Source organism: Esox lucius, chromosome 16, assembly GCF_011004845.1.
Source record: "Esox lucius isolate fEsoLuc1 chromosome 16, fEsoLuc1.pri, whole genome shotgun sequence".
Classification (NCBI taxonomy): Eukaryota; Metazoa; Chordata; class Actinopteri; order Esociformes; family Esocidae; genus Esox; species Esox lucius.
The window spans coordinates 30965381-30990859 of record NC_047584.1 but is presented as its reverse complement, the minus strand read 5'-3'; the positions used below and the strand labels follow the sequence as shown (position 1 = coordinate 30990859).

Below are 25479 nucleotides of genomic sequence, written 5' to 3'. Positions count from 1 at the left end.
ACCATTCTCAACTCACAGGGCTATTCAGCAGGACTCCTTCGCTCGCTCTCTCCATCATATGTCTCTTCTTTTCTCACCTTCCTTTTCTCTCTCTTACGCTCCTTTCTTTTTTTTGTAAATCCTCTAAATTGGCCTGAAGGAATGAAAGCAGAATGAAAGGAAGGAATGCCTCCTGCACCGTGGGTGTGAGGCACACTGGCAGGTTGTCTTTATGGTGGAGGAGGAGGCCATACAGAGGAGGAGAGGGCCATACAGAGGAGGACGAGGGGGCCAAAAAGAGGAGGAGGCCATGCAGAAAAGAGGGAGGAGGAGGCCATACAAAGGAGGGAGCCATACAGAAGAGGAGGAGGCCATACATAGGAGGAGTGGGCCATACAGAGGAGGAGGAGGCCATACAGAGGAAACTGAGCTCCAGACTACATCAGAGCTATGGGATATAGTCCCCTGAAACTGAGCTCCAGACTACATCAGAGCTATGGGATATAGTCCCCTGAAACTGAGCTCCAGACTACATCAGAGCTATGGGATATAGTCCCCTGAAACTGAGCTCCAGACTACATCAGAGCTATGGGATATAATCCCCTGAAACTGAGCTCCAGACTACATCAGAGCTATGGGATATAATCCCCTGAAATGGAGCTCCAGACTACATCAGAGCTATGGGATATAGTCCCCTGAAACTGATCTCCAGACTACATCAGAGCTATGGGATATAATCCCCTGAAATGGAGCTCTAGACTACCTCAGAGCTATGGGATATAATCCCCTGAAACTGAGCTCCAGACTACATCAGAGCTATGGGATATAATCCCCTGAAATGGAGCTCTAGACTACCTCAGAGCTATGGGATATAATCCCCTGAAATGGAGCTCTAGACTACCTCAGAGCTATGGGATATAATCCCCTGAAATGGAGCTCCAGACTACATCAGAGTAGTAAACCGCTGTATGGTCTTGGCCACTGTGCTGCAGCTCAGTTTCAGGGTCTTGGCAATCTTCTTATAGCCTAGGCCATTTTTATGTAGAGCAACAAATATTATTTACAGATCCTCAGAGAGTTCTTTGCCATGAGGTGCCATGTTGAACTTCCAGTGACCAGTATGAGGGACTGTGAGAGAGATAACACCAGGTTTAACACACCTGCTCCCCATTCACACCTGAGACCTTGTAACACTAATGAGTCACAGGACAATGTTTAGGGGAGATGTCTAATTGGGCCCAATTTGGACATTTTCACTTAGGGGTGTACTCACTTTTGTTGCCAGTGGTTTAGACATTAATGGCTGTGTGTTGAGTTATTTTGAGGGGACAGCAAATGTACACTGTAATACAAGCTGTACACTCACTACTTTACATTGTAGCAAAGTCTCATTTCTTCAGTGTTGTCACATGAAAAGATATAATCAAATATTCACAAAAATGTGTGGGGTGTACTCACTTTACTGATATACTGTAGTCCCTTGAAACGGAGCACCAGACTACCTCAGAGGAATGACATATAGTCCCATGAAACACAGGCACTCCAGACTACCTCAGAGGAATGACATATAGTCCCATGAAACACAGGCACTCCAGACTGCCTCAGAGATATAGTCTCCTGAACCACCAGTGCTTCAGACAAGCTCAGAGATATATTCCTCTGAAACTAAAAAGCTCCAAACTAGCTCAGATATTTTCACTAAAGCACAGAAGCTCCTGACTATCTCCGAACCGAGAAACACTGGAGACTAATTCTAAAATCCCCTGAACACATAAGTTTCAGACTAGCTTAGATATTTAAGATACATTCACATAAAACACTGGTGATCAAGAATAGCTCAAAGATATAAAATATGTTCCACTGGCGCTCCAGACTTGCTGAGATATATTCGCATAAAACACTGGTGCACCAGACTAGCTTAGATATATTCCCATAAAACACTGGTTCTCCAGACTAGCTGAGATATATTCCCATAAAACACTGGTTCTCCAGACTAGCTGAGATATTTTCCAATAAAACACTGGTGCTCCAGACTAGCTGAGATATATTCCCATAAAACACTGGTTCTCCAGACTAGCTGAGATATATTCCCATAAAACACTGCTCCAGACTAGCAGAGATATATTCCCATAAAACACTGGTTCTCCAGACTAGCTGAGATATATTCCCATAAAACACTGGTTCTCCAGACTAGCTGAGATATATTCCCATAAAACACTGGTTCTCCAGACTAGCTGAGATATATTCCCATAAAACACTGGTGCTCCAGACTAGCTGAGATATAGTCCCATAAAACACTGGTTCTCCAGACTAGCTGAGATATATTCCCATAAAACACTGCTCCAGACTAGCAGAGATATATTCCCATAAAACACTGGTGCTTCATACTAGCTCTGAGATATATTCTTCTGAAACATCCGCGCTCCAGACTAGCTCAGAGATATACTAGTAGAAAAAGTTGTAGAGAGTAAAACATTAAGTTGCTCACACCTTATCCATATCAATTTACTGTGACAATCGGGGGAAAGATGTGTCTCATTTTGACACTGGAATTATTTTATTTTATGAAGCCAGAGAAAGGCACAGATAAAGAAAAACACTTATGTGTGTCAATATCTGTAAATAATTAATTTAACATTTACTTCTTGAATGTTAACTTCATTTTTTATCCAAATTGTACCTTGTACCAGTAGACCTGAAAGATTTTTGGCAGAGAGAAAGAGAGAAGAACGAGAGGAAGAAAATGAAGAGAGAGAAGGCAAGAGAGTGAGAGGTAGAATGAGATAAACGGGGGACAGAGAGATACAGGGGGGACTGAGTAAAGGGCACTTTCAAGCAGCCACATATCAATGTGTGTTCAGCTAGTGATTTAGGAGGACATGCCAAAAATTCCTTCTGGAATCTAAAGAGGTAGAGGGAGGAGGAAGCTGAAAGGTTAGATCAAACTGCCAAGAAGTTCCTCCTGAAGCAAAGACTACTGGAAGACACCTGTAGCCTCAAGACAAGCCATGCAAGGCATCTGAACGGAAGGGGGAAAAGTACACCTCTTCCTTTCCCCTTTTAAATAAGCATAACTTCAAACATGTTTTTGATGATTGTTAACACAGGAGTAAATTGATTTATTTCATGATGTTTAAAAAAAATTATAATAATACGGGTGGGGGGGGGGGGTGTCCTTTGAAGTTTGCTACTGCTGTTGGTTTTCAGCTGTGACTAAGATTGGGGGGCTGGTAGACGGAGGTGGATGGAGGGATGGACTGTATGTTTGCACATTAAAGGCAAAGGATTTGGTGTTATCAGCTGCCAAACGGCCTACTGGAGGGCAGCTCTGTCTGATTGAACCCTAACCTAACCCCAGGTTAGTGCCTGCATTAACACACGGCCCAGGGCTAGTCACCTGCACACCTGCCCATGTGCTGATTGGTTACGACTGCCAGGCATGTTGTTGTGTGAGTATGAAGACAGATGGCTAGAAACATCATGACAAGTGTTTATATGTGGACGCTCTGTCATCTCGTACTGTACATCTAGTGTACATAAACCACATTATAAACCATTGAAACATATCTCAGCTAGTCTGAAATCCTGCCTTCTGATTGACTGATAGCCATGGTACAGTGGGGTGAACAAGTATTTGATAACCTGCAAAATTGGCAGTGTTTCCCATTTTTAAACATGTGGAAGTCTGTAATTTTTACTGTGAGTGATGGAATAAAAAAAAAAATCCTGAAAATCACATGATGAATGATTTTTAAGTAATTAATTTGCATTTTATTGCATGACATAAGCATTTGGTACATCAGAAAAGCAGAACTTAATATTTGGTACAGAAAACTTTGTTTGCAATTACAGAGATCATACGTTTCCTGTAGTTCTTGACCAGGTTTGCACACACTGCAGCAGGGATTTTGGCCCACTCCTCCATACAGACCTTCTCCAGATCCTTCAGGTTTCGGGACTGTCGCTGGGCAATACGGAATATCAGCTCCCTCCAAAGATTTTCTATTGGGTTCAGGTCTGGAGACTGGCTAGGCCACTCCAGGACCTTGAGATGCTTCTTACAGAGCCACTCCTTAGTTGCCCTGGCTGTGTGTTTCGGGTCGTTGTCATGCAGGAAGACCCAGCCACGACCCATCTTCAAAGTTCTTACTGAGGGAAGGAGGTTGTTGGCCAAGATCTCGCGATACATGACCCCATCCATCCTCCCCTCAATACGGTGCAGTGGTCCTGTCCCCTTTACAGAAAAGCATCCCCAAAGAATGATGTTTCCACCTCCATGCTTCCCGGTTCGGATGGTGTTCTTGGGATTGTACTCATCCTTCTTCTTCCTCGATACACGATGAGTGGAGTTTAGACCAAAAAGCTCTATTTTCGTCTCAAAATCGGCAGTGCATCAAATACTTGTTCTCCCCACTGTATATGAGAGTATATACCATGGGTATGACATCACATCATCTTTTACCGCACTAATTGGATTGGTAACCAGTTTATGAGAGTAATAAGGTCATCTCGTTCGTTTGTGATATATTGCCAGTATACCACCGCTAAACGCTGTGTCCAGGTGCTGTGCAACACATCGCGCCCAAGAGCAGCTTTAGCCATGTTATATATTTTACCACAACCCCTCTTTCCTTACCGCTAAATCACAAACCCTCTGATCATAGTAAAAACATGTGTAACATCACTGTGGTGTAACATCTGAATCGTGTCTTACAGTACCTGTTCGTAGTACTTGTTGTGGGCCACGAAGTACTGGGTATCGAAGGACTCCTCTGTGACGAGCACACGCTGCGTCTCCCCAATCTGAAAGACCAGAGTCACAGTTAACCAAATGCAAGACGGAGCTCACCACCGGCAAACACGCCAGTGGCCTTGATGAAACAAAACCAAGCGACGAGGGACGAGAGGAAGAGGCAGATAGATGGGAGGTGCCCAGGCACTGACTCTGGGTTGGGGCAAAATGGCAACCACACAGTAAAATCCGACACAATCAAATAGTTGCTTATCAACCATTAAGCAACAGCCGTTAACTCCAGTCCCATAAACATTAAACACTGTGTCCATATGCTGAGTGGACATGGCTCAGACAACCGTGTCGCTCGCCGCCAACGGCTCCCTGGCCGGCACTTGGCCTTTATCGCCAGTCCCAAATGACACCCTGTTCCAGGGCGGCCCTATGGGCCCTGGTCTAAAGGAGTGCACTCCAGAGGGATCAGGGCACGAGTCAAAAAGCTGTCCTCGGCGGCTGTTAACGTTTCTGGCGACTGCAGCACAAACACATCTCTTTATTTGCATGTAAAAAAAAAAAAAAAGGTGTCATTGAAGCGAAACCTTGCAAACCAGGATCGCAAAATTGGTTGCCCGTTTAATCGTGTGTCTCTTTAACAGCCTCTCTCTCCCCCTCGTTTCATCGCTCTCACTCTCACCCCGTCTCTTTTTTCACTTGCAGAAATAGAGATCATGTTCACATCATTATTATGTGTTAATTGCATGTCCTGACAAAAAATTTGAGTACTACAGTAACTACACCAGACTAAACCGAACCTGTCCAGGGCTGTCACCCAGAAACATACTCTACACACAGAGCAACTGGCCAGAAAGATATGGACAACAAAACAAAAGCCCAAAAAGAAAGAGAGAATGACGTTGTCCCAATTGGTTGTTTCCTTTAATAATGTACATTAGTGCTTTTAACATGACCACTTCTGCAGAGAGTACGCTCAATATCATCTTTTGATTAACCAATTAAGGAATTTAGCGTTCTGATAACAAGCTAATTGCTTCTAAACTTGTCGTCATGGGAACTGTTAACTGTGTACTTTTCTTAATCAAGCACACACCCACCCACCCTTTATTAAAAGTACACGCTAAACTCCGCAAAAACCTTCTGAAAGTGGCAGACGTGTAAATATGTTTGTCAAACTGTGGTGAGTGACGGACAGACAGAGAGCCCTTTACGTGCGTAAACTTTTAATCCACTTAAAATCCTTCTGCTCCGTGTCGTAGTAGGACTGCTGAAGAGGCACACACATCAGATACACACCGACGGGAGCACGGCACAGCGCCCTCAGCCATTTAAGTGTCTAACAGTCTTCCAATATGCATGACTATTGTCTATAAGAGCCTCCAAGCTTCAGTCTTCTAAAGGAAAATACCCAACGCTCAGACGGAGAGAGAAAGCGGGAGAAAGAGTGGTAAAGAAAGAGAGAGAGCCTTTATCGTATCCAAATTGCTTTCACTTTATTTCCAGAAGAGGCTTGTGGAGCAGCTGGCCCTTTTGAAATGACAGCAGACTAAAAACATGCCCTTCTGAGTCGAGACACTTACCCTGTGAAAAGAGTCTATTGTTATTTAGGTCTCTCTCGTCCTTCCCCCTCCCCAAATCTCACCCCATTGGGGGTGGGGGGGGGGAGACAGAGAGAGAGAGAGGTAGAGAAAGAAAGAAAAAAAGACAGTGAGAGATGAAAAGGCAACTTGAAAAACAAGAAGGGCAGCAGAGTAGAAGCCCTGACGACAGGTAATGCCTCCTGTGGTCTGTGTGGATGCGTGTGTGAGAATCCCGCGGTCCCACAGGCTTATTAAAACACATAGCCAGTTCCTCCTCCTGTCACCCAACCCAGAATGCTTTGCTCATGGACACAAAGGAGAATGGGTAAGAGGCTGTCCATGCCGATATTGAAGCCTGGTGGGGAGTAGGGGACAGCTATGACTGTATCCAAAACCATACGAACGCCATTCTCTATTTACACTTCGTTCCTTACCTTTTCCACGTTATGCTACAGACTAAAATTCAACAGGTATAAACCGATATGTTTCTGTTGCTGATCTACACATAATACATCAAGAGCTAGGTTTTGTGTTTAGAATTTGTTTTAAATAATCATTTCAAAAGCTATTCTAGCCCTTTGCTATGACACACTAAACTGAGCTCAAGCAAATCAAATTTTCTTTGCTATTCATTAAGGTGTCTCTAATTTGATTTGAGTCCATCTCTGGTTAATTCCACTGTTCGGATGTGATTTAAAACATCTATTCAAGGTCCTACATTACAGTTGAAGTCAGAACAGACACTTTGCTGTACTTGAGGTAGAGTTGATAGAGTTGGTTGGAGACAACTGGAGAATAACTATTTTTGAGTATGGAAAGTCACGAAAAGCACACTGGTCTAAACCATTATATGAAACAGGAAAAATACATGGAATTACCCAGACTTCCTACAGCTGCCTGTCTGACCACCGGTCTAGAAGGGCCATTGTCAGAGGTGAACCCCTCACAGAATTAGGGCGCTCCTTTGCTATGATGGGAAACCCTGCTAGAATGAATAGACTCTGCAGCACTTTACCAACCGGATCTTAATGTGAGGGCAGCCAGATGGAAGAAAAAGGCACATGACAAAAAGGTATGTGAAAGACTCCTCTAGGCGAAATATCCTCTAGGCACAACATTGGCCTCAAAGCAAAGCACAACATCTGGTGAAATGCAGGCAGAGCTCATCTCCAGTTTAACAGCATCTCCACTGTGAAGCAAGGTGTGGCAGCATATTGTTGTGGGGATGCTTTACAGTTGCAGGGACTAGTAGATCTGTAGAGAGGACTTTGAATAGAGCCAAATACACGCAAATCTAGGTTCAAATTACCTTGGACTCAACAGAGCAGTGACCCAAGCGTAAGACCAAAGCACAGCTGGAATAGCTTAAGAACAACCATGGGCAAGTCTTTGTGTGGCCTACACTTGAATCCCATTGGGAATCTGTGAAGGGATTTGAATATTGCCGTTTATCGATTATCACCAACTATCTAGACAGAGCTTGAATAAATGTATGATTAAGAACGGGAGAAAAAGTAACAATGCACAATGTCAGTCACATTCGGGTTGATGATCTGAAAGGAGGTATGGATACTCGTTCTCATTTAGAGTAAAAATATTGGTAGTTTTGAGTAGTTTTAGTTTCAGAGTGTTTTAATGTAGTAGTGGGGGAGATGCTGTGTGTATCTGTGAAGCTAGTGATGATGTGTGAGTTGGGTGGTGGTTGACCTATTATCCAAAAGGGAAGTATAGGAACAAGTGAGAATGTCATGGTGGGGGGATGAATGAAATGAATGAAATGAATGAAATGAATGAATGAAAACCTTTTATTGCCCCGTGGGGGAATTTGTTTTACACTCATGGGAGCCTAACATAAACACAGCAAACATAGAACAACAATAAGACAAAAACTACTTAAAAGTCAATGATCAATGATCAATGAAAACCCCCTAAAAACATCCAACAGCACTATGAACATGGAGGACACAGAGAACATGACATGTACAACAACAGTAAACACAGCAAAGGTAGAGACATTCAGTTATTAGTTCAACAACTTAAAATAATCAATAAATAGATATATATATATTCAATATTCAATAATACACATATGAAATGTTCAAAAGCTTAAGGAATCAATAAAAATATATATTCAATAAATAAACACAATTAAAAGATATCTATGTGCCCCATAGATGATCTGTTTAGTAATTGAATGCTCCTCGGCACAAATGATGATATATATCGCTTAGTTTTTATTTGGGGCATTCTATATCTACGTCCGGAGGGGAGGATGGAAAATTCTGTGCAAAGTGGGTGCAATGGATCCTCCAGTATCCTCAGTGCCAATTTGAGGGTATACTGGTCAGTAAGATACTGGTCAGTAAGGACCCTTGCGATGACATCATGGTGGGGGGACCCCTGGGCTGACATTATGGTGGGGTGACCCTTGGGATGATATCATGGTGGGGTGACCAATGGGCTGACATTATGGTGGGGTGACCCCTGGTATGACATCATGGTGGGGTGACCCCCTGGGAAACATTATGGTGGGTTGACCCCTGGGCTGACATCATGGTAGGGTGACCCCTGGGCTGACATCATGGTAGGGTGACCCCTGGGCTGACATCATGGTGGGGTGACCCCTGGGCTGACATCATGGTGGGGTGACCCCTGGGCTGACATCATGGTGGGGTGACCCCTGGGCTGACATCATGGTGGTGTGACCCCCGGGCTGGATTCACTCTTAACTGCAGCCCAGCATCGACAAGCTCATAAGGTCACAGGGCCACTGGTATATGGAGCATGCACTTTAACCTCTCGAACCCGTCCATGCAGCTGCCTTAGGGAGTCGAGAGCACACCATGGCAACATGACAACTCACCGCGGCTTCCCTTTCTGAGATGTTTTCCATTACGCTTTCATAAATTAAACACTTATTAACATGTAGTTCACTCCGGTTCCCTTAATGTTTGGTTTTGGTTGAAGATCCGATAACAGTGTCAGAAAGATGCAAATATAAACAAATCCACCAGCCAGGCTGGCTGTGCTCACTAGAGCAGGACCAGCGCCTTTTATTAACCTTGTAAGGGTTGTAGCAACAATGGCAAAGACTGAAGTTTTGAAACTCTCCGATATGACAGCTGGAAGGCGCCACTGTTGTTCAAGCTTGTTACGTTGAAGCGAGGCATGTTCAATTTCCAATTCAATGTATCTGACCACTTCAGTTTCAACTGGGAAAATACACACTGTGGATGGTAGAACACAGCGAAAATCCCCAATGACAGAAAGGAAAAAGGCTTAAGTCATTCACCATACACATCCAATAATTACTACAGTGGAAGCCCAATTGGCACACTATTTCCTACCTAGTGTACTAATTTTTTCCACGGACCTACAGGAAATAGGGTGCAATTTGGGACGCAAACCTAATTCACTTGGGTAAACCTTGGTGAATTCATCAGAGGGGTTTTAAAACTTTCCTCTCAGGGATAAGTCTCCATGCTTGTGTGCATTTAACCGGATTACAGCTTTGGTAATGATTGGATACATACACAAACCACCTCCAGCCTGCTGGAGACTGAGACACGGAGAAGTCAAGTTAGACTGCTGGCATCAGACAAACAATGCCGGGCTGTCGATAACACACAGATCATATATTGATAAGAATAATAAAGAATCCTTCCAAGACAGCTGCTTCAATGTACAACTCTGTGTATGTGTGTGTCTGTGTGTGTGTGTGTGTGTGTCTCTGTTGCTTGTAAAAGCTGAACAAACCTTAAATTATAGATCACTCTTGTTTCTGGCACCAGGAACTTTCTGCCCCTGTAAACATGATAACAAACCAGAACAGAATACTCCAGACTATCGGAAACAAAAGACTACCAGGACTTTTCCTGATCCGAATTGAACACGCTGCCTCATTTGTGGAATTTCTACCTCAAGGCAGATGTATAGACCAAACACAACAGAACAAAGCAACAGAGCTTGTAAAACAATGAAATAATGAATACATAGCCACGGGTCACTGCGCACTAGGCCACCACTTACTGTAATACCCAAGACTGCCAATATCTTCCAAGGAACCAAGACGTTCCAAAAACAGCAGCATGGTAAACAAGCAAAGTGTAGCCCGGTTCCTGACCTGTAGGAGATGGCAAAACAGCACAAAGAGACATGGAACCAGGCTATACTTCATTGTAAGTTTGCAGCTGAAATCTTGAAACTACGCAGAGGTGTTATTGTTGTAACAGTCCTGAAGACACGGCACAACCAGCAACCGGATTTGTTCCTTTTACAAAAAGTCTGGGTCAAAGGTCAAATTACGGGTGGTGGATCCAGATAAAACGAGGAAAGAAATGGAGAAGAGGGACACAGGCAGACTTAAGCCTTGCCATTAAACCTTGAAACCACATATCTGTGATGGATCCATGTGTTGCTATTGGTGTGGTGGGAATGGGACCATGTGGGGACCATGCAGCCAGGGACCATGCAGCCAGGGACCATGCAGCCAGGGACCATGCAGCCAGAGACCATGTAGCCAGGGACCATGTAGCCAGGGACCATGCAGCCAGGGACCATGTAGCCAGGGACCATGCAGCCAGGGACCATGTAGCCAGGGACCATGTAGCCAGGGACCATGCAGCCAGGGACCATGTAGCTAGGGACCATGCAGCCAGAGACCATGCAGCCAGGGACCATGTAGCCAGGGACCATGCAGCCAGGGACCATGTAGCCAGGGACCATGCAGCCAGGGACCATGCAGCCAGGGACCATGCAGCCAGGGACCATGTAGCCAGGGACCATGAAGCCAGACACCATGTAGCCAGGGACCATGCAGCCAGAGACCATGTAGCCAGGGACCATGCAGCCAGGGACCATGTAGCCAGAGACCATGTAGCCAGAGACCATGTAGCCAGGGACCATGTAGCTAGGGACCATGTAGCCAGGGACCATGAAGCCAGGGACCATGTAGCCAGGGACCATGAAGCCAGGGACCATGCAGCCAGGGACCATGTAGCCAGGGACCATGTAGCCAGATGGAGGAGAGAGAGATTGATAGATGGAAGAGAGAGAATGAGACAGGCAGAGAGAGAGAAAGGGAAACAAGACACCAGGCAAGCCTGGTTCAGCCGGCCCGCAATAAAAAGTGATGATCATTGTTGCCCTCCCTGGACTCGAACCAGGGTCTCCCACATAAGAGGCAGTGTCTTTAACTACTATGCCACAGAGCTATGCAGTGGCTAAGAATTGGTATAGCATTTCAACGTAAGACAGTTTTGTCATGCATTAACACCATGCCGAGTTTGGACTGAAGAAATGACACTGTACTACAATGTAAAGTAGTGAGTGCACAGCTTGTATAACAGTGTACATTTGCTGTCCCGTCAAAATAACCCAACACACAGCCATTAATGTCCAAACCGCTGGCAACAAAAGTGAGTACACCCCTGAGTGAAAATATTAAGAGAGTAGGGCCATCTCTCATTCTGATGATTAGTCCTAAGCATTTTCTTTGGGAAGTTATGGTTGACATCAGGGTTTCCATGTTAATGTAAGCCACTGCAAAAGCTGCTGTAAAGAAAGAAGAAAACGCTGAATATATGTAAAAGGACTTGCGTATGTAAGGCTTTTTTTTAACTACATGCCGTATATTTAATATTACGACAAAATAAAAATGCTAGCATGAAAACCCCTCCAGTCCTAAGAAAATGACAGATAACTTAAAGACTCTCCCAAAAAACTGAAAGTAGTGATGTTCACAGCAAAAACTGAAAAAAGTCGTTAAATTCACTCTTACAAGAAACTGCTTACAAGAAACTACCATTTATTGATTAATTCAAAATGAGGATGCCCATCCAAGCAGGAGCACTTACAGCCAGCAAGTCAGCACAGACCTACAGCCAGCAAGTCAGCACAGACCTACAGCCAGCAAGTCAGCACAGACCTACAGCCAGCAAGTCAGCAAAGACCTACAGCCAGCAAGTCAGCAAAGACCTACAGCCAGCAAGTCAGCAAAGACCTACAGCCAGCAAATCAGAACAGACCTACAGCCAGCAAGCCAGCACAGACCTACAGCCAGCAAGCCAGCACAGACCTACAGCCAGCAAGTCAGCACAGACCTACAGCCAGCAAGTCAGCACAGACCTACAGCCAGCAAGCCAGCACAGACCTACAGCCAGCAAGTCAGAACAGACCTACAGCAAGTAAGCCAGCACAGACCTACAGTCTGGCCGGCTGTAGGTCTATGCTGGCCGGCCGTAGGTCTATGCTGGCCGGCTGTAGGTCTATGCTGGCTTGCTGTAGGTCTATGCTGGCCGGCTGTAGGTCTATGCTGGCTGGCCGTAGGTCTATGCTGGCTGGCCGTAGGTCTATGCTGGCCGGCTGTAGGTCTATGCTGGCTTGCTGTAGGTCTATGCTGGCCGGCTGTAGGTCTATGCTGGCTGGCCGTAGGTCTATGCTGGCTGGCCGTAGGTCTATGCTGGCCGGCTGTAGGTCTATGCTGGCTTGCTGGCTGTAGGTCTCCTCATTTACTTAATCGAAGGACACTGAACTCCATTCAGGACACCTACAGCTGGAGATAATATACAGTATCGAGGATCCAGACCTGTCGACGTGTTTGAAACATACATCTCAAGGTGTTGCAGAGGCCTGCAGCAGAACGCAGGCACGCACACACAGTATGCCAGAAACAGTGGGCTTGTAAGATAGCCCAGTGCAATACACTATCTGTTTTTCATTTTCCCAGTGTTTGGCTTCTGATCAGATGAAAGATGAAATATTCTGTCTTTAAGTGTCTCTAATCTATAATCCAGGTCCAAGATGGAGAATTTAAACAGAGAGCAAAGATATGGGATTATGGATTAGCCAGAATCTATAGAACCATGTGATAGAACCTGATCCTTGTCTTATAGTATGGATGTACGTGTATCCCAGAATTGGACAGGGACTGCTAAGAGGTGTGTGTGTGTGGGTGTGTGTGTTGTCATTTGTTACATCTACTCTAATCTCAGCAAGCGCTTCACGGATGAAGAAGAATAAGGAGAGAGAAAGAAGAGACAGAGAGAAAGAGAACAAGAGATAAAATGAGAGGTGAGACCAAGAAAAAAGAGACAGAATGAGTAGAGAGGCATTAAATATTCAGATCATAGACCGACAAGGTTTAGATGGGATAAAGAAAAATAGCATGTCTTTCCCATCTTTGGGCATGAATGCATCGGCTTCTGTGCCCACCTCTCCCTGCATGGAGCTGGCCAAAGAGTCCTAGTCCAAACGTGTCTCTAGATTCAGTCGACTTCCTGTCACACAGCCAGACCCACCAGCGTTCAGTCACATAACAGTCAACACATCTAGAAACAGATCCAGACGAATACTGGGCATTTAATCATTCATTTAATGAGAACCCCTGTTATCATTAGTTCACTTAATTGAACATTGCACTCTAGAGCAGGGCTGAAGAACCGTGCTGCGGGCCGCGGAGGATTTGGCTTTAGCCAGCCTGGAACACCAGGTGCGTTGAGTCAATCACGGAACTAAAGAAATGAGCCAGTCGACCTCTCCGGGAACGAGGCAGCCAATCCATACAATAGTGGTTTCAGATACCACATTCACTTTTCACTACAGAGTGTTGTTAAAAGAAGAGGTGATGTAACAGCGGTAATCATGCCCCTATCCCAACATTTTTGAAACATAAATTATTTGCACATCATTACACTCTGCTTTTATTTCCATTTTACGCAGCGTCCCAACTTTTTTGGAAACAGGGTTGTACCTAAATTTCAAGCTAATGCTAATCCTGGTTGTATTACCACATCACACTAATGCTAATGGTAACCCAGTTTGTATATTCACTTTGCCATAATGTAAATGCTAAATCTGGTATATTTTCACTTCACACTAATGCTAATGCTAACCCCAGATTTATATATTCACTTCACAGTAATGCTAGTAATAAATGGTTCAGGCTCCTGTGAGAGAAAACCAACTCTAACAGGTGGCTCTGGGAAGGGCCTTGTCTAGGATTTAAAAGACTCCCTTTTCACTTAAAATGTATTTACACTTAGTTAGATGTGATGCTATACTGAAATAATAGGTTGCAATTTGGGATGCACAGCTTGTGTTGTCACTGCAGTTTGGTGGAAACACACAGAGGGGCTAAACACACACACACACACACATAAACACACACATAAACACACAGACTTACACACAGCGAGGGGCAGAAAAATTATACAGTAAGATGTGTTATTTACGCCTGTTTACCATCCAGCATGCCAACCTAGCCATGGGCCAGGCTCACACTTAAATAATGTGGCCACATTTAAAGTGTAGGCTAAACTGTACTTTGCTGACAAATATTGTGGTAATGTTAAAAATTAAAACAGTTGGCTGAGAGGCGGCCATGACGGGGGTAATGGATAAAGCTGTGATCTTTAGAGGCTGTTCTCTTTTCAAAGCCTGAGTGGAAGGAGAAGATACCAAACAACAGATCCCCTGTTTATCCAACTCAAAGACAGAAAACAAACTAAAGAAAAACTGACTTCATATTATGAAGCAAAGGTGGAAGGATCCAAGTTTCTAATTAATCACAAATCGTCAAACACTAAAATAATACTGTAAAATATGTACAACAGCAAAAGCCTTTCGTGTCCGTCCTTCCACAAACCCATCAGAGTTATTGCTTTGGCGATAAATGGGTGACTGGGCAACTTGCTGGACGAAAGAAATAGTGTGCGACAAGGGGGGTCCAGGGTCAACGGTTAAATGGTGACCCCTGAGGTTGGCCGTTTAACGAAGCCTGACAGTGCGCCATCCTTTCTGGCACACTGAACCCAAACCACTTTCTCTGTCTTTTATGACAGACACATTCCTCCCTGTCTCTCAGCAACAACCTGCCTCGCAGAGCTGAACAACCAAAAAGGGTTAAATGACCTCGCTGAGCAGAGCAGCAGGACAGAGCAATGGGGGCCGTCCCATTAGTGTATAAGGGTCAGGGCCTCTATCCCATTGTTAATATTAAATATATATTTTTCTGTATTATGGCTAACATTACAAATCCTGGTAAATCTGGTACGTGTTCAGATTTTACTGTTTAAAACAGAGTTAAAAAACAGTTTTTCAGTTAACTGGGCGTGTTACCAGGTCTGTGTCCCCGGGCCATGTTCCTTAAGGTAGTTCTACTCAGGTATTGCCTAGATGGTGCCGAAGAGCAAGGAATATTGTCAGTCACTCTGACCATGGCGGATCAGAAAATGAGAGATGGGACAAGATTAACAGTACATCTGCATCAAACAAGCTGCATCTGCACTCATAACTTGGACAACTATGCTTGTTACTGCAATGGAAAAAAGCATGGCTATACTTATTGGGAATACATTGCACAGCTAAGCTAATTATTAGCAAAGCTGTTAGCCAAAGCAAACATAGAATACAGCTAGACTAGGCTGGAAAATTGTTGAAACAGACTGAATATCAAGTTCAACTGTCAAACTATGGTCAAAATCACTAGGTGTGTTGCCAGATAGGAGAACACGTACATGTATAATTGGGTCACAGGAAGACAGTCAAGATAACATTAACATGATTTCGGGTTAAAAAACCTTAAGAACCCCTCAGCTAGACTAAACGCGAATACAGTCCTGTCAATGCACCTTAAAGAAACCGAGCATCAACTTCCTGACAGCAGGACGCTCGGTTGGCTATGGAGCTTGAACTAAGTGTCGCTTACGATGGCCAAGTTTCCTCCAAACCACCTGATCTAGTGTGTATGTGTGTGTTCTTGGCTGAGCTGTCATTTGGCCGAGTCAGGCCTTGTTGTCGTCCAAGTAGTCCATGGCCACAGTCCACATGCGTGCGCACACACACACACACACACACACACACACACACACAGCTGTCATCCAAGTAGCCCATGGCAGAGGTTTAAGTCTTACTCGCTGCACTACAAGTCATTTTGGCAGGAAAGGACACAGTGGGTCACTGACTATGTGTCCCATTACAGTTTTAAACAAGCCCAACATCAACACAGTCCGCTACAGCTTTAAACAAGCCCGAACATAACTGCCTGTGTCACTGCCCCAAGGAGTGACTGGAGAAATGTTATTATAAGTCATAAGCATGTTTAAAGCAATATAATTGTCTATAAGCACATAGGAACCACTATTCCTGGTTATAAGCACGTATTAACCATTTTTACTTGTTTAATTCATGTATGAGCTATACAAATGCATTTAATATAAACAATCCAAAATTGGTATTGGTTGGAGATGATCCAGTCATTGATGACTTCAATAGTACAAGCCTCAGACTGCAGAGAATGTAGAGAAAGAATAATGTGGCTGAAGATTTACATTTTTATCGTCAAACTAGTACAGCCTGCTGATAATTAAGGAAATCAAAGAACATATGGTACACTTCTCTCTTACAGTTCTCTGGTGTATCTGTTACCTTGACAACCAGTGAGACAGTTTAATGAGAAAGAGAGGTGTTAACACTTAAGGGGACAAAGTTGAAAATAAATCTAATGTAATAGACCAATTAAACAAGAGTAACTTAACTTTGAGATAAATTACATGCTTGAGTTGAATATGATATAACTGAATTGAAGAAATTATCAGCAAGGCAAAAAAAAAAATCACCTCTGCTTTTATTTCTGTACTGTACTGTTACGGACACTATATTTTTAATAGATACAGCGATACCTTTAATAAATGATTCAAAAGTAAACACACACACACTTATGTCTGTGTGGGAGGAGACGAGCACTGGAGTGTCATGAAAGTAATTGGTTTTAAATAATGAATATTTCAGTATTTAAATACTAAGTATGAGGGTATCTTCAAACAATGTGTAAAAATCTCTAAGATATTATAAAATACTGTGCTTGAAAATATATTTCAAATCATATCCACAATGACCTGAGATCCATTAGAGCGTTTTTGAGCCAGTGTATTTTAAAATCCTTTCCAATTATAAACCCACACATATTCCAGAATTCAACATCTTGTCTTTTATGCATAAAACATATCAAAATACTTACTCTGGAAGGCAGTGACACAGGGCAACACGTGACCCCACAAAAGACCAGGAACAGGCAAATGTGTCAGTGGAAACATCACCCTAACTGAGGAGGTATCTGCAGGAGCAGTTGTAGTTGGAGTATTAGGACTGTGTTCATGTTCCTTAGACAACACAGTGTCCTACACATCCGTCCTGCCCTCAACCACACCACCGCCCCTTCTTCATCCCTCGCTCGGCTCCCCTCCGTCTGTCCCTGCGTCTCTCGTCCACTCTCTCTCTCCAGCCCCCTCCTCCCTCCCTCCATTAACCCCCTTCCCTCCCCCAGCCTCCCCTTTCAACTCTTCAGGCCGCGCTCCCTCCGTGGGCACCCCGTCTGTGTCTCGTAACCACACACACAAACAGGCGCACCATCTGCCCGGCCACTGTGGCTGTGCTGGCCGGCAAGATTTTGGGTTGGAGGGGTGAAGGAGGCGGCTCGGCCGGGGCACTATATCCGCACAGCAGCCCCTTGGCCACGTTCTGCCCCCGGGGAGGGAGAGGGGAAGGAGACGGATTAGATGGAGGAGCACCAAGGCTACCAGGCTCTAATAGTGTCTCATTAGCATAACAAAAGAGAGGCAGCGCTCCACTCTCTCTTCAGCCCCTCACTACTGGGCAGCTAGCTAGCGCATCTCATTAAGGACGGCTGAATAACAATTATCCCAGTGCCCCCCTGAATAGAACTTTGGCAGCCACAGCCAGAGTGTGTGTTCTACTGAGTGTGGTGTTTTGGTGTGTGTGTTTATGTGTGTAATAGAGTGTTTGGCAGCCCAGTGTGTGTGTTTGTGCGTGCGCGTGTGCAGCCTGAAAGAACACTACAGCTTTCTTGACACTTTATCGTCTTTTTCCTTTCTATTGCTCCCTTGTTCCCCATGTCTCCCTGTCTTTCGTTTCCCTCGTTTTCGTTTCTCAGTCTGTCTCTCACATTCTCTCTCTCCCCCCGTTTCAGTCTCTCTCTTTGTCTGTGTCCGTCTTTCTCTCAGTCTGTCTGTCTCTTCGTCAGTGTCCATCTCGCTCTTCGTCAGCGTCCATCTTGCTCTTCGCCAGTGTCCGTCTCTTTCTTCGCACATGTCTGTTTCTTCGTCTGTCTGTTTCTTTGCCTGAGCGTGTTTCTGAGGTGTTCTGGATGTGTGACAGGCTGTTGTGAATCTGAATCCCTGCAACCCTACCCTGGCCTCTCCTTCACTGCATCCAGTGTAACCCTGCCCTGGCTTCTCCTTCACTGCTTCCAGTGTAACCCTGCCCTGGCCTCTCCTTCACTGCATCCAGTGAAATCCTGCCCTGGCCTCTTCTTCACTGTCTCACAAAAATCCATCTGCCCACTCATATGCACTAGCTACCCTCTGTCCCGCTGCCCTTTCACCGGACCTCTATTGAAGTGAGGTGGGATTCACGACATGGCCCAATATCTTCTTGAATAATACAAATTTAATTAAGAAAAAAAAACAGAAGAAAATGTTATTGCATTAACTTTCAATCGATAATTCTATTTCCGTCTCTGCATCTTCAGCAAAAGGTTTTTGGTTGTAAATAATGACGATTTGTGACAATCAACTGCTCTCCTCCCCTGAAAATCCCACAAATCACTGCTTTATAAATTTCAGTAGATGACACAAATGACAAAGCAGTCACCCGGTTGTCACTCTAGGTTGTCACAGAGAAACGGACCACAGAAACATCCCAAACTGCCACTCTACTCCCTAAACAAGGGCACTTAGCATGACCAGAACCCTACAGGCCGTCCCTACAGGAGAAGATTAGTAAACTATTTGGGACGGTGATAGGCGTACGGGCACTCAGGAACATAGAACGCCAGTGGACTCATTCACAATTGCCAAGACTGACTGAACCTGCACACACACACGCACAAACACACACACACGCACACACACACACACACACACATGCACACGCACAAACACACACAAAACATTGAACCACTCCTCAAGTTAGGTTTTTCAGAATGACAGAATCACTAAGAGAACCTGTCTCTGTGTGTGTGTGTGTGTGTGTGCGTGCGTAGAAAGGCATATGGTGGGTGTATGGTTTGATGACTGATGCATTGAGTATCTCTGCTCAGCCTTACTAACCTCCACTCTCTGTGATTAATGCTTTAGTGTGTGTGTCTTAGTGAGACTGCGTGTTCGCGCGTGCGTGCGTGCGTGCGTGCGTGCGTGCGTGCGTGTGTGTGCGTGTGTGCGTGCGTGCGTGTGTGCGTGTGTGTGTGTACTGTTTGATTGCTTCATCAATCAGGAGCTCAGCTGTGTACTGATTGTCTCTGGTCCCAGCGGGACATGTGAACGGACTACGCTACCACAGTCTAGAAAAATAGTTCAAGTCCACGGCCGCCGCGTCTCAGTACTCTCTCGCGTGCAAGAATATAACTGCTTAATGAACACTCCCCCTGGCCCAGGACTTAATCTACAAAATGCTTTAAAATAAAAACGTCAAATTGTCGGGAATGGTTCACACCATCAGCAGGGAGGACTTCCAGGACAGCAGGGGTCCGGAGGCCTCCAACACGCCTCTGTTTTTACCTGCTAGTTAACGGCACTCTCCTGGTGTCTCAGGTCTAAAAGAGTTACTGATTAGTCAAACCTGACGTGTTTCCACCCACCAGGGAGTGTGGCAAAAGTCTACTGGACAACATGGCGAGAAAAAATTAACAAAAACATGTCTACAGAACAGTAAGCCACAGCATGGATGTTAAATGAAGGCTGAACATATATGTTGGTAAAAAAACAAAACAAAAAACACTGCAGCAACAGGAACAGTAAATGTGAATACAGTGGATACCACAGAGTTAGCCACGCCCAAGCTACTAGGGAGACGGGGTAATGTTGTTCACAGTGTAGCCACGCCCCATAACAACGGGGGTGGACCTGCCCCCTTACATACAGATGTGGGGACTTTTATTTTATTTAGTCTGTTTCCAACCGAGAAATAAATATGTTAGCTACAAGAAGCGTGAATTATTAGAACAATAAAACGCTTCATGGGGATGAAAAAAAAAGCAAATTAAAAATGGAAAGGGGAAATAGAGACTGCCTCTGTGTAGCCAGATAAATGAAGACCTTCTCTGGCTGGATACCCTCCCTGGACCAGGGTCATGTAAAAAAAATAAAAATAAAGGGTATGAGTGTGTTTTGCCCTTCCAGAGCAGCTAGACACAGTCAGGTCATCCAGAAAGACAGACAGGGAAAAAAAATACCTGACAGTCTCCTGTCACCCGGCCCAACAGCTCAAATGTAGTGTTGAATATAACGGTTTTTCTTCTTTGCTTTCTTCCTTTGAGTCCCTTTACGCTAGGTTTACAGGAAACAAGCAGCCATTTGACATTTTTCTATTTAAACAATCAAATATTCTGTGCGCGCGCGTGTTAGTGTGTGTGTTCCCAATGTGTGAGGCTTTTGGGATTGGTGAAGTGGATCGTCTCAATGAGCAAATGGTTTGAAGAGAGAATATTACCACTTGAATGGCTCTGATTGATTTCACCTGCAAATCAGGAACTGACTGACACCCCTAGTAACCTAATTAGCATTAATTAACAGAGAAAAAAGTGTGTGTTTGTGTGTGTGTGTATGTATGTCTTTGTGTGACAATAAATGGTGCAATCAAACCACCAGATCAAACAGCATTGGTAGATGTCAGGCTGTTCAGCTACTTTGAACTTTGACCTAAACCATAGACAAAAGTTCACTGGTTACCACCATGTATAAAGACAAGGAGGTAGTTCAGTACAGATGAGACACAGCTGCACATTTAAATAAAAGATGGTGAAGCACCAAAACCTGTTTGAAGTGGTTGGCACAACGTATGCTTTTAGAATACCAAGAAACACAGACTTTGTTGTCAGATCACTTCTCTGTGATCTGACAATAAATGATGGTTGCAACTGAATTATTTTGGATATACAGTGGATATAAAAAGTCTACACACCCCTGTTAAAATGCCAGGTTTTGACAAAGATAAATCATGTCAAAACTTTTTCCACTTTTAATGGCCTATGTAATAATCTTTTAGTGACCTATAATGTGAACAATTCAATTGAAAAACAAACTGAACTCTTCGAGGACGAAAAAGGAAAAATCTTACAATAACCTGGTTGCATAAGTGTGCACACCCTTAAATGAATACTTTGTTGAAGCAACTTTTGATTTTATTACAGCACTCAGTCTTTTTGGGTAGGAGTCTATTAGCATGGCACATCTTGATGTGGCAATATTTGCCCACTCTTCTTTGCAAAAGCGCTCCAAATCTGTCAGATTGTGATCTCCTGTGCACAGCCTTATTCAGATCACCCCACAGATGTTCGATTGGATTCAGGTCTGGGCTCTGGCTGGGCCTTTCCAAAACGTTAATCTTCTTCTGGTGAAGCCATACTTTTGTGGATTTGGATGTATGCTTTGGGTCGTTGATCTTAATGCATCTTTAGGAATCATTAGGCCATGATCTTCATGCAGGATATTGCTCCATCAAATGCATCCTAGTACTCCACTGTTGGCTAGCAAGCAAGGGCCTCAAAGATGCCTGAATAATGACCTGGCCCCCTTCCTCACCAGACTTAAATCCTATTGGGAATATGTGACCCCTTCTCAAACGTTAGATTTACAGTCAGACAGTTGGGAGAAATTATTTTTACAATTGAGTAACCTAATAATTCTGCACACCAATTGTTGTGCACACTTATATATTCCTCTGAGAAAGATCAAAACTTACTTTTCCTTTGTTATATATTAAGGTTTGAGGTTCAATGATATTTTGGACTGACATAAAGCATTGGGATTGCTCAACAATGAGATATACGATGTGCCTAATAATTGTGCACACAGTGTACATAACATAAAACTAAATAAGCCGCATTTACAAAAAGACAACAGAGGTGGTGGCAATGGAACTAATTTAGGTACTCTATGAAAAGGTGAGTTTTCGCTATGAAAAGAAAAAGGTGAGTTTTCAGACAGAGAGACAGAGCTATCCTAGCCTGCAGGGGAAGCTGGTTCCACCACTGAAGTGTGAAGACAGAGAAGAGTTCTGACTCTTTTCCCTAAATGGACAGGACATTAAACCAACTGTAACTGTTGTTAAATATAGCTTATAGAAATCAAAAGATCTGATTATATAATTCCAGTGCTTGCTTCTTGATAAAACATTAGGTCTGATTTTAAGATTGTGTCTTCATCCTACAATGCATGATACAGACTTGCTCCTTCCAGTATTTCTCTAAATGAGTCCTGCTATACACAACTACATAGAATCACAAGATGCAGCCCTACTTCCAATATAGAATGTCTAAACAAATATACCATAGAGCGCCATTACTCCCACAATCCATTGATCCATGTTTGATATGCATACTCAATGTGAAGTCTTTACTGAACACTCCAGATTCACTGGCTTACTGACACTTGATAACGCCTTTCCTAATAGACTGTACCATGTCATGGGGGGCTTTTTGCAATACTGAAAATCCCCAGCCCCCCCCAAACGAGGATTGCGCATTCGGAATTGACTGTAATTTCAGTGATTCAGCCAAACCACTACACTCTTTTTTTAGGGTCAGATTCCAGGTTATTCTGAGTGTATCAGACAACCACCCGGCTGACCCGACGGCACAAAGACCACAGACAGATGCCACCTGAAACATAGTTCAGAAGGAGCCGAAGAGGAAGGACCATTGATTCAAAGAGGATCCACACCTTCACATGATGTGAGCCGTTGGTCAGGAAGGAATTGCTTTTATTTTGCTTATGACTTGGTGTTCATTCTTTCTTCATGTTTGACAACCCAGACCCACAACAGTCATCCACAGACAATAATACAGGTTATCTGGAAACCAACTTCTGTGTGGCGTTTCGCACCCCTGCACACACCATGTCAACATTAATAAGAAAACCCTTCGCTCTGTCAACCAGCAGATCATAAACAACACTGTGGAAAATATGTTTTGAAGTATCAGAAACTGTAGGAAATATGTACCCTACTGAATCAGAAAAGGAGAAACGTCTCCTGCGTAATTATCCAATGTTTCGAGTCGCTGCTATCCAACTAAGTCTACTGGGTCGGGGAGCTGATCCGGGACCTGAGCAGATATGCATCCCAAAGACACTATGTCATTTGCAGTGCACTATTTTTGACCACGAGCACGGTCAAAGTCAGTGTGCAGTGTGGGGAAGAGGGTGTCATTCTGGACCCAGCTCCAGTCTGCCTGTGTGATTGCATTGTAATAAACAACAGAAGCATAGACAGATGTACACAATTGTGCCGTTAGTGAACTGTACCTCAGCGAGTCCCTTATTTAGCATAAACACTGAAATTAAAGAGTCTGTTAATTGCACTCTGTAATATGATTACATGTGATGCGCAGCTTGTAAACAACATTATTATCCCCCTACAGGCACTCCTTAATCCTCCTCTAACTGTACATGTAGACTTAACATTAACCAACCATGCCCAAGCCTCAGCCTATACCCCTACTTTGACCTTGTCCTATATCCAATCCTATACCCCAGCCCCATCCTATACCCCAACTATAACCTTATCTTATATCACATCCTATACCCAAGCCCCATCCTATACCCCAACTATAACCTTATCTTATATCACATCCTATACCCAAGCCCCATCCTATACCCCAACTATAACCTTATCTTATATCACATCCTATACCCCAGCCCCATCCAATATCACAACTATAACCTTTTCCTAGATCCCAGCCCCAACCTCATCCTGTAGACAAGCCTCACTCTCTTCAACGCTTCATCCCATCCTCACCCGATGGCCCTATACCTCCGACCCAGCCCTGTACATGAGCCCTGCACCCAAGCACATCACTCTCATAATAACAGTCTAACCCAAATCCTACCAAGCACACCAGAGCACACCAACGGTCTCTTTCATTTTAATTGGTCAGTCTTGTGGGGGGTGTGGTGCTGAGGCCTGCAGCAGCTTGTTGGCATGGCGAGTTTGTTATGATCACGGGGGAATACACACATGCAAATGGGTGCCCTCGTAAACGGGCTTTACATGATTTGAATATTCATCTGGCCCATCTCTCCTTTTCCTGGATTTGTTCAACTGACTTTGCATATATTAACTCCATATGTCCTGTTTTTACACAGAGGCTGACTGGGTGATAATAGTGGAAGGCTGTCCTGGACCAAACTAGACCATGGAAAGACTCAGACCAGACCCAGATTAGACCAGACCCTGGCCAGACTCAGACCAGACCCAGATCAGACTAGTCACTGGCCAGACTCAGACCAGACCCGACCCAGATTAGACCAGACCCTGGCCAGACTCAGACCAGACCCAGATCAGACCAGTCCCTGGCCAGACTCAGACCAGACCCGACCCAGATTAGACCAGACCCTGGCCAGACTCAGACCAGACCCAGATTAGACCAGTCCCTGGCAAGACTCAGACCAGACCCGACCCAGATTTGACCAGACCCTGGCCAGACTCAGACCAGAGCAGTTCCAGCAGGAAGGCCCAGAGAATTCTTGGGTTGGGCATGTGTTCATGTCCACGTGTGTGTCTGTGTGTGTGAGGTTAGAGCACCAGAAGCAGATGTCAGGCCTGTCATATAGTTGAGTGGCAGAGCCAACAGGCCTGGCATACAAAGCAGAAGGCAACTTTCAGTACATGTGATGAATGTGGCAACAGCGACAGGCCAGTGTGTGTGCGTGCGTTGAACGAGGTACGCGTTTGGTCCACAGAGACGGAGGCACGCCTGTGTTTGCGTGTTAATGACCATTCCTTAATTTGTGGAGGCCACTCATTGTACAATGGAGGCGTCCCCTGAGCCGGGAAACCACAAAGAGGAGTGTTAATGTGTGACGGGCGGCAGGCTGGCCACGAGGGTGGGGGGCTTGGGGTCCTGAGTTCACCCCACGACCACGGGTCCCACTCCGCTCTACACACAACACACACGTATACATTCAAGTGTCCATCTTGCTGCCGGTGAACCAAACTAAAGCGAAGCGAGGTGGAGAAAATAAATGAATTCCTGAGATTCAAGGAGTAAATGAAGGACCAACAGTGTGAAGTGACGTTTAAGTTTGTTTTCTAGATTCCCTGAAGGCTCTGAGTTCAGGTCGGCTTTAGCCTAAACCCTCTCTGCCACATGTTGACCCT

At 44.5% G+C, this 25479-nt stretch overlaps 1 protein-coding gene across 1 annotated transcript in view; it reads right to left on the bottom strand.

Annotated features, from left to right (window-relative positions):
- Window positions 1-25479, bottom strand: part of cdkal1 (CDK5 regulatory subunit associated protein 1-like 1) — a 400231-nt gene that overhangs the window by 23661 nt on the left and 351091 nt on the right. Inside the window, exon 13 of the mRNA XM_013137938.4 lies at window positions 4699-4782. Coding sequence (XP_012993392.1) covers window positions 4699-4782 — 84 coding nt within the window. The remainder of the gene's footprint in view (window positions 1-4698; window positions 4783-25479) is intronic.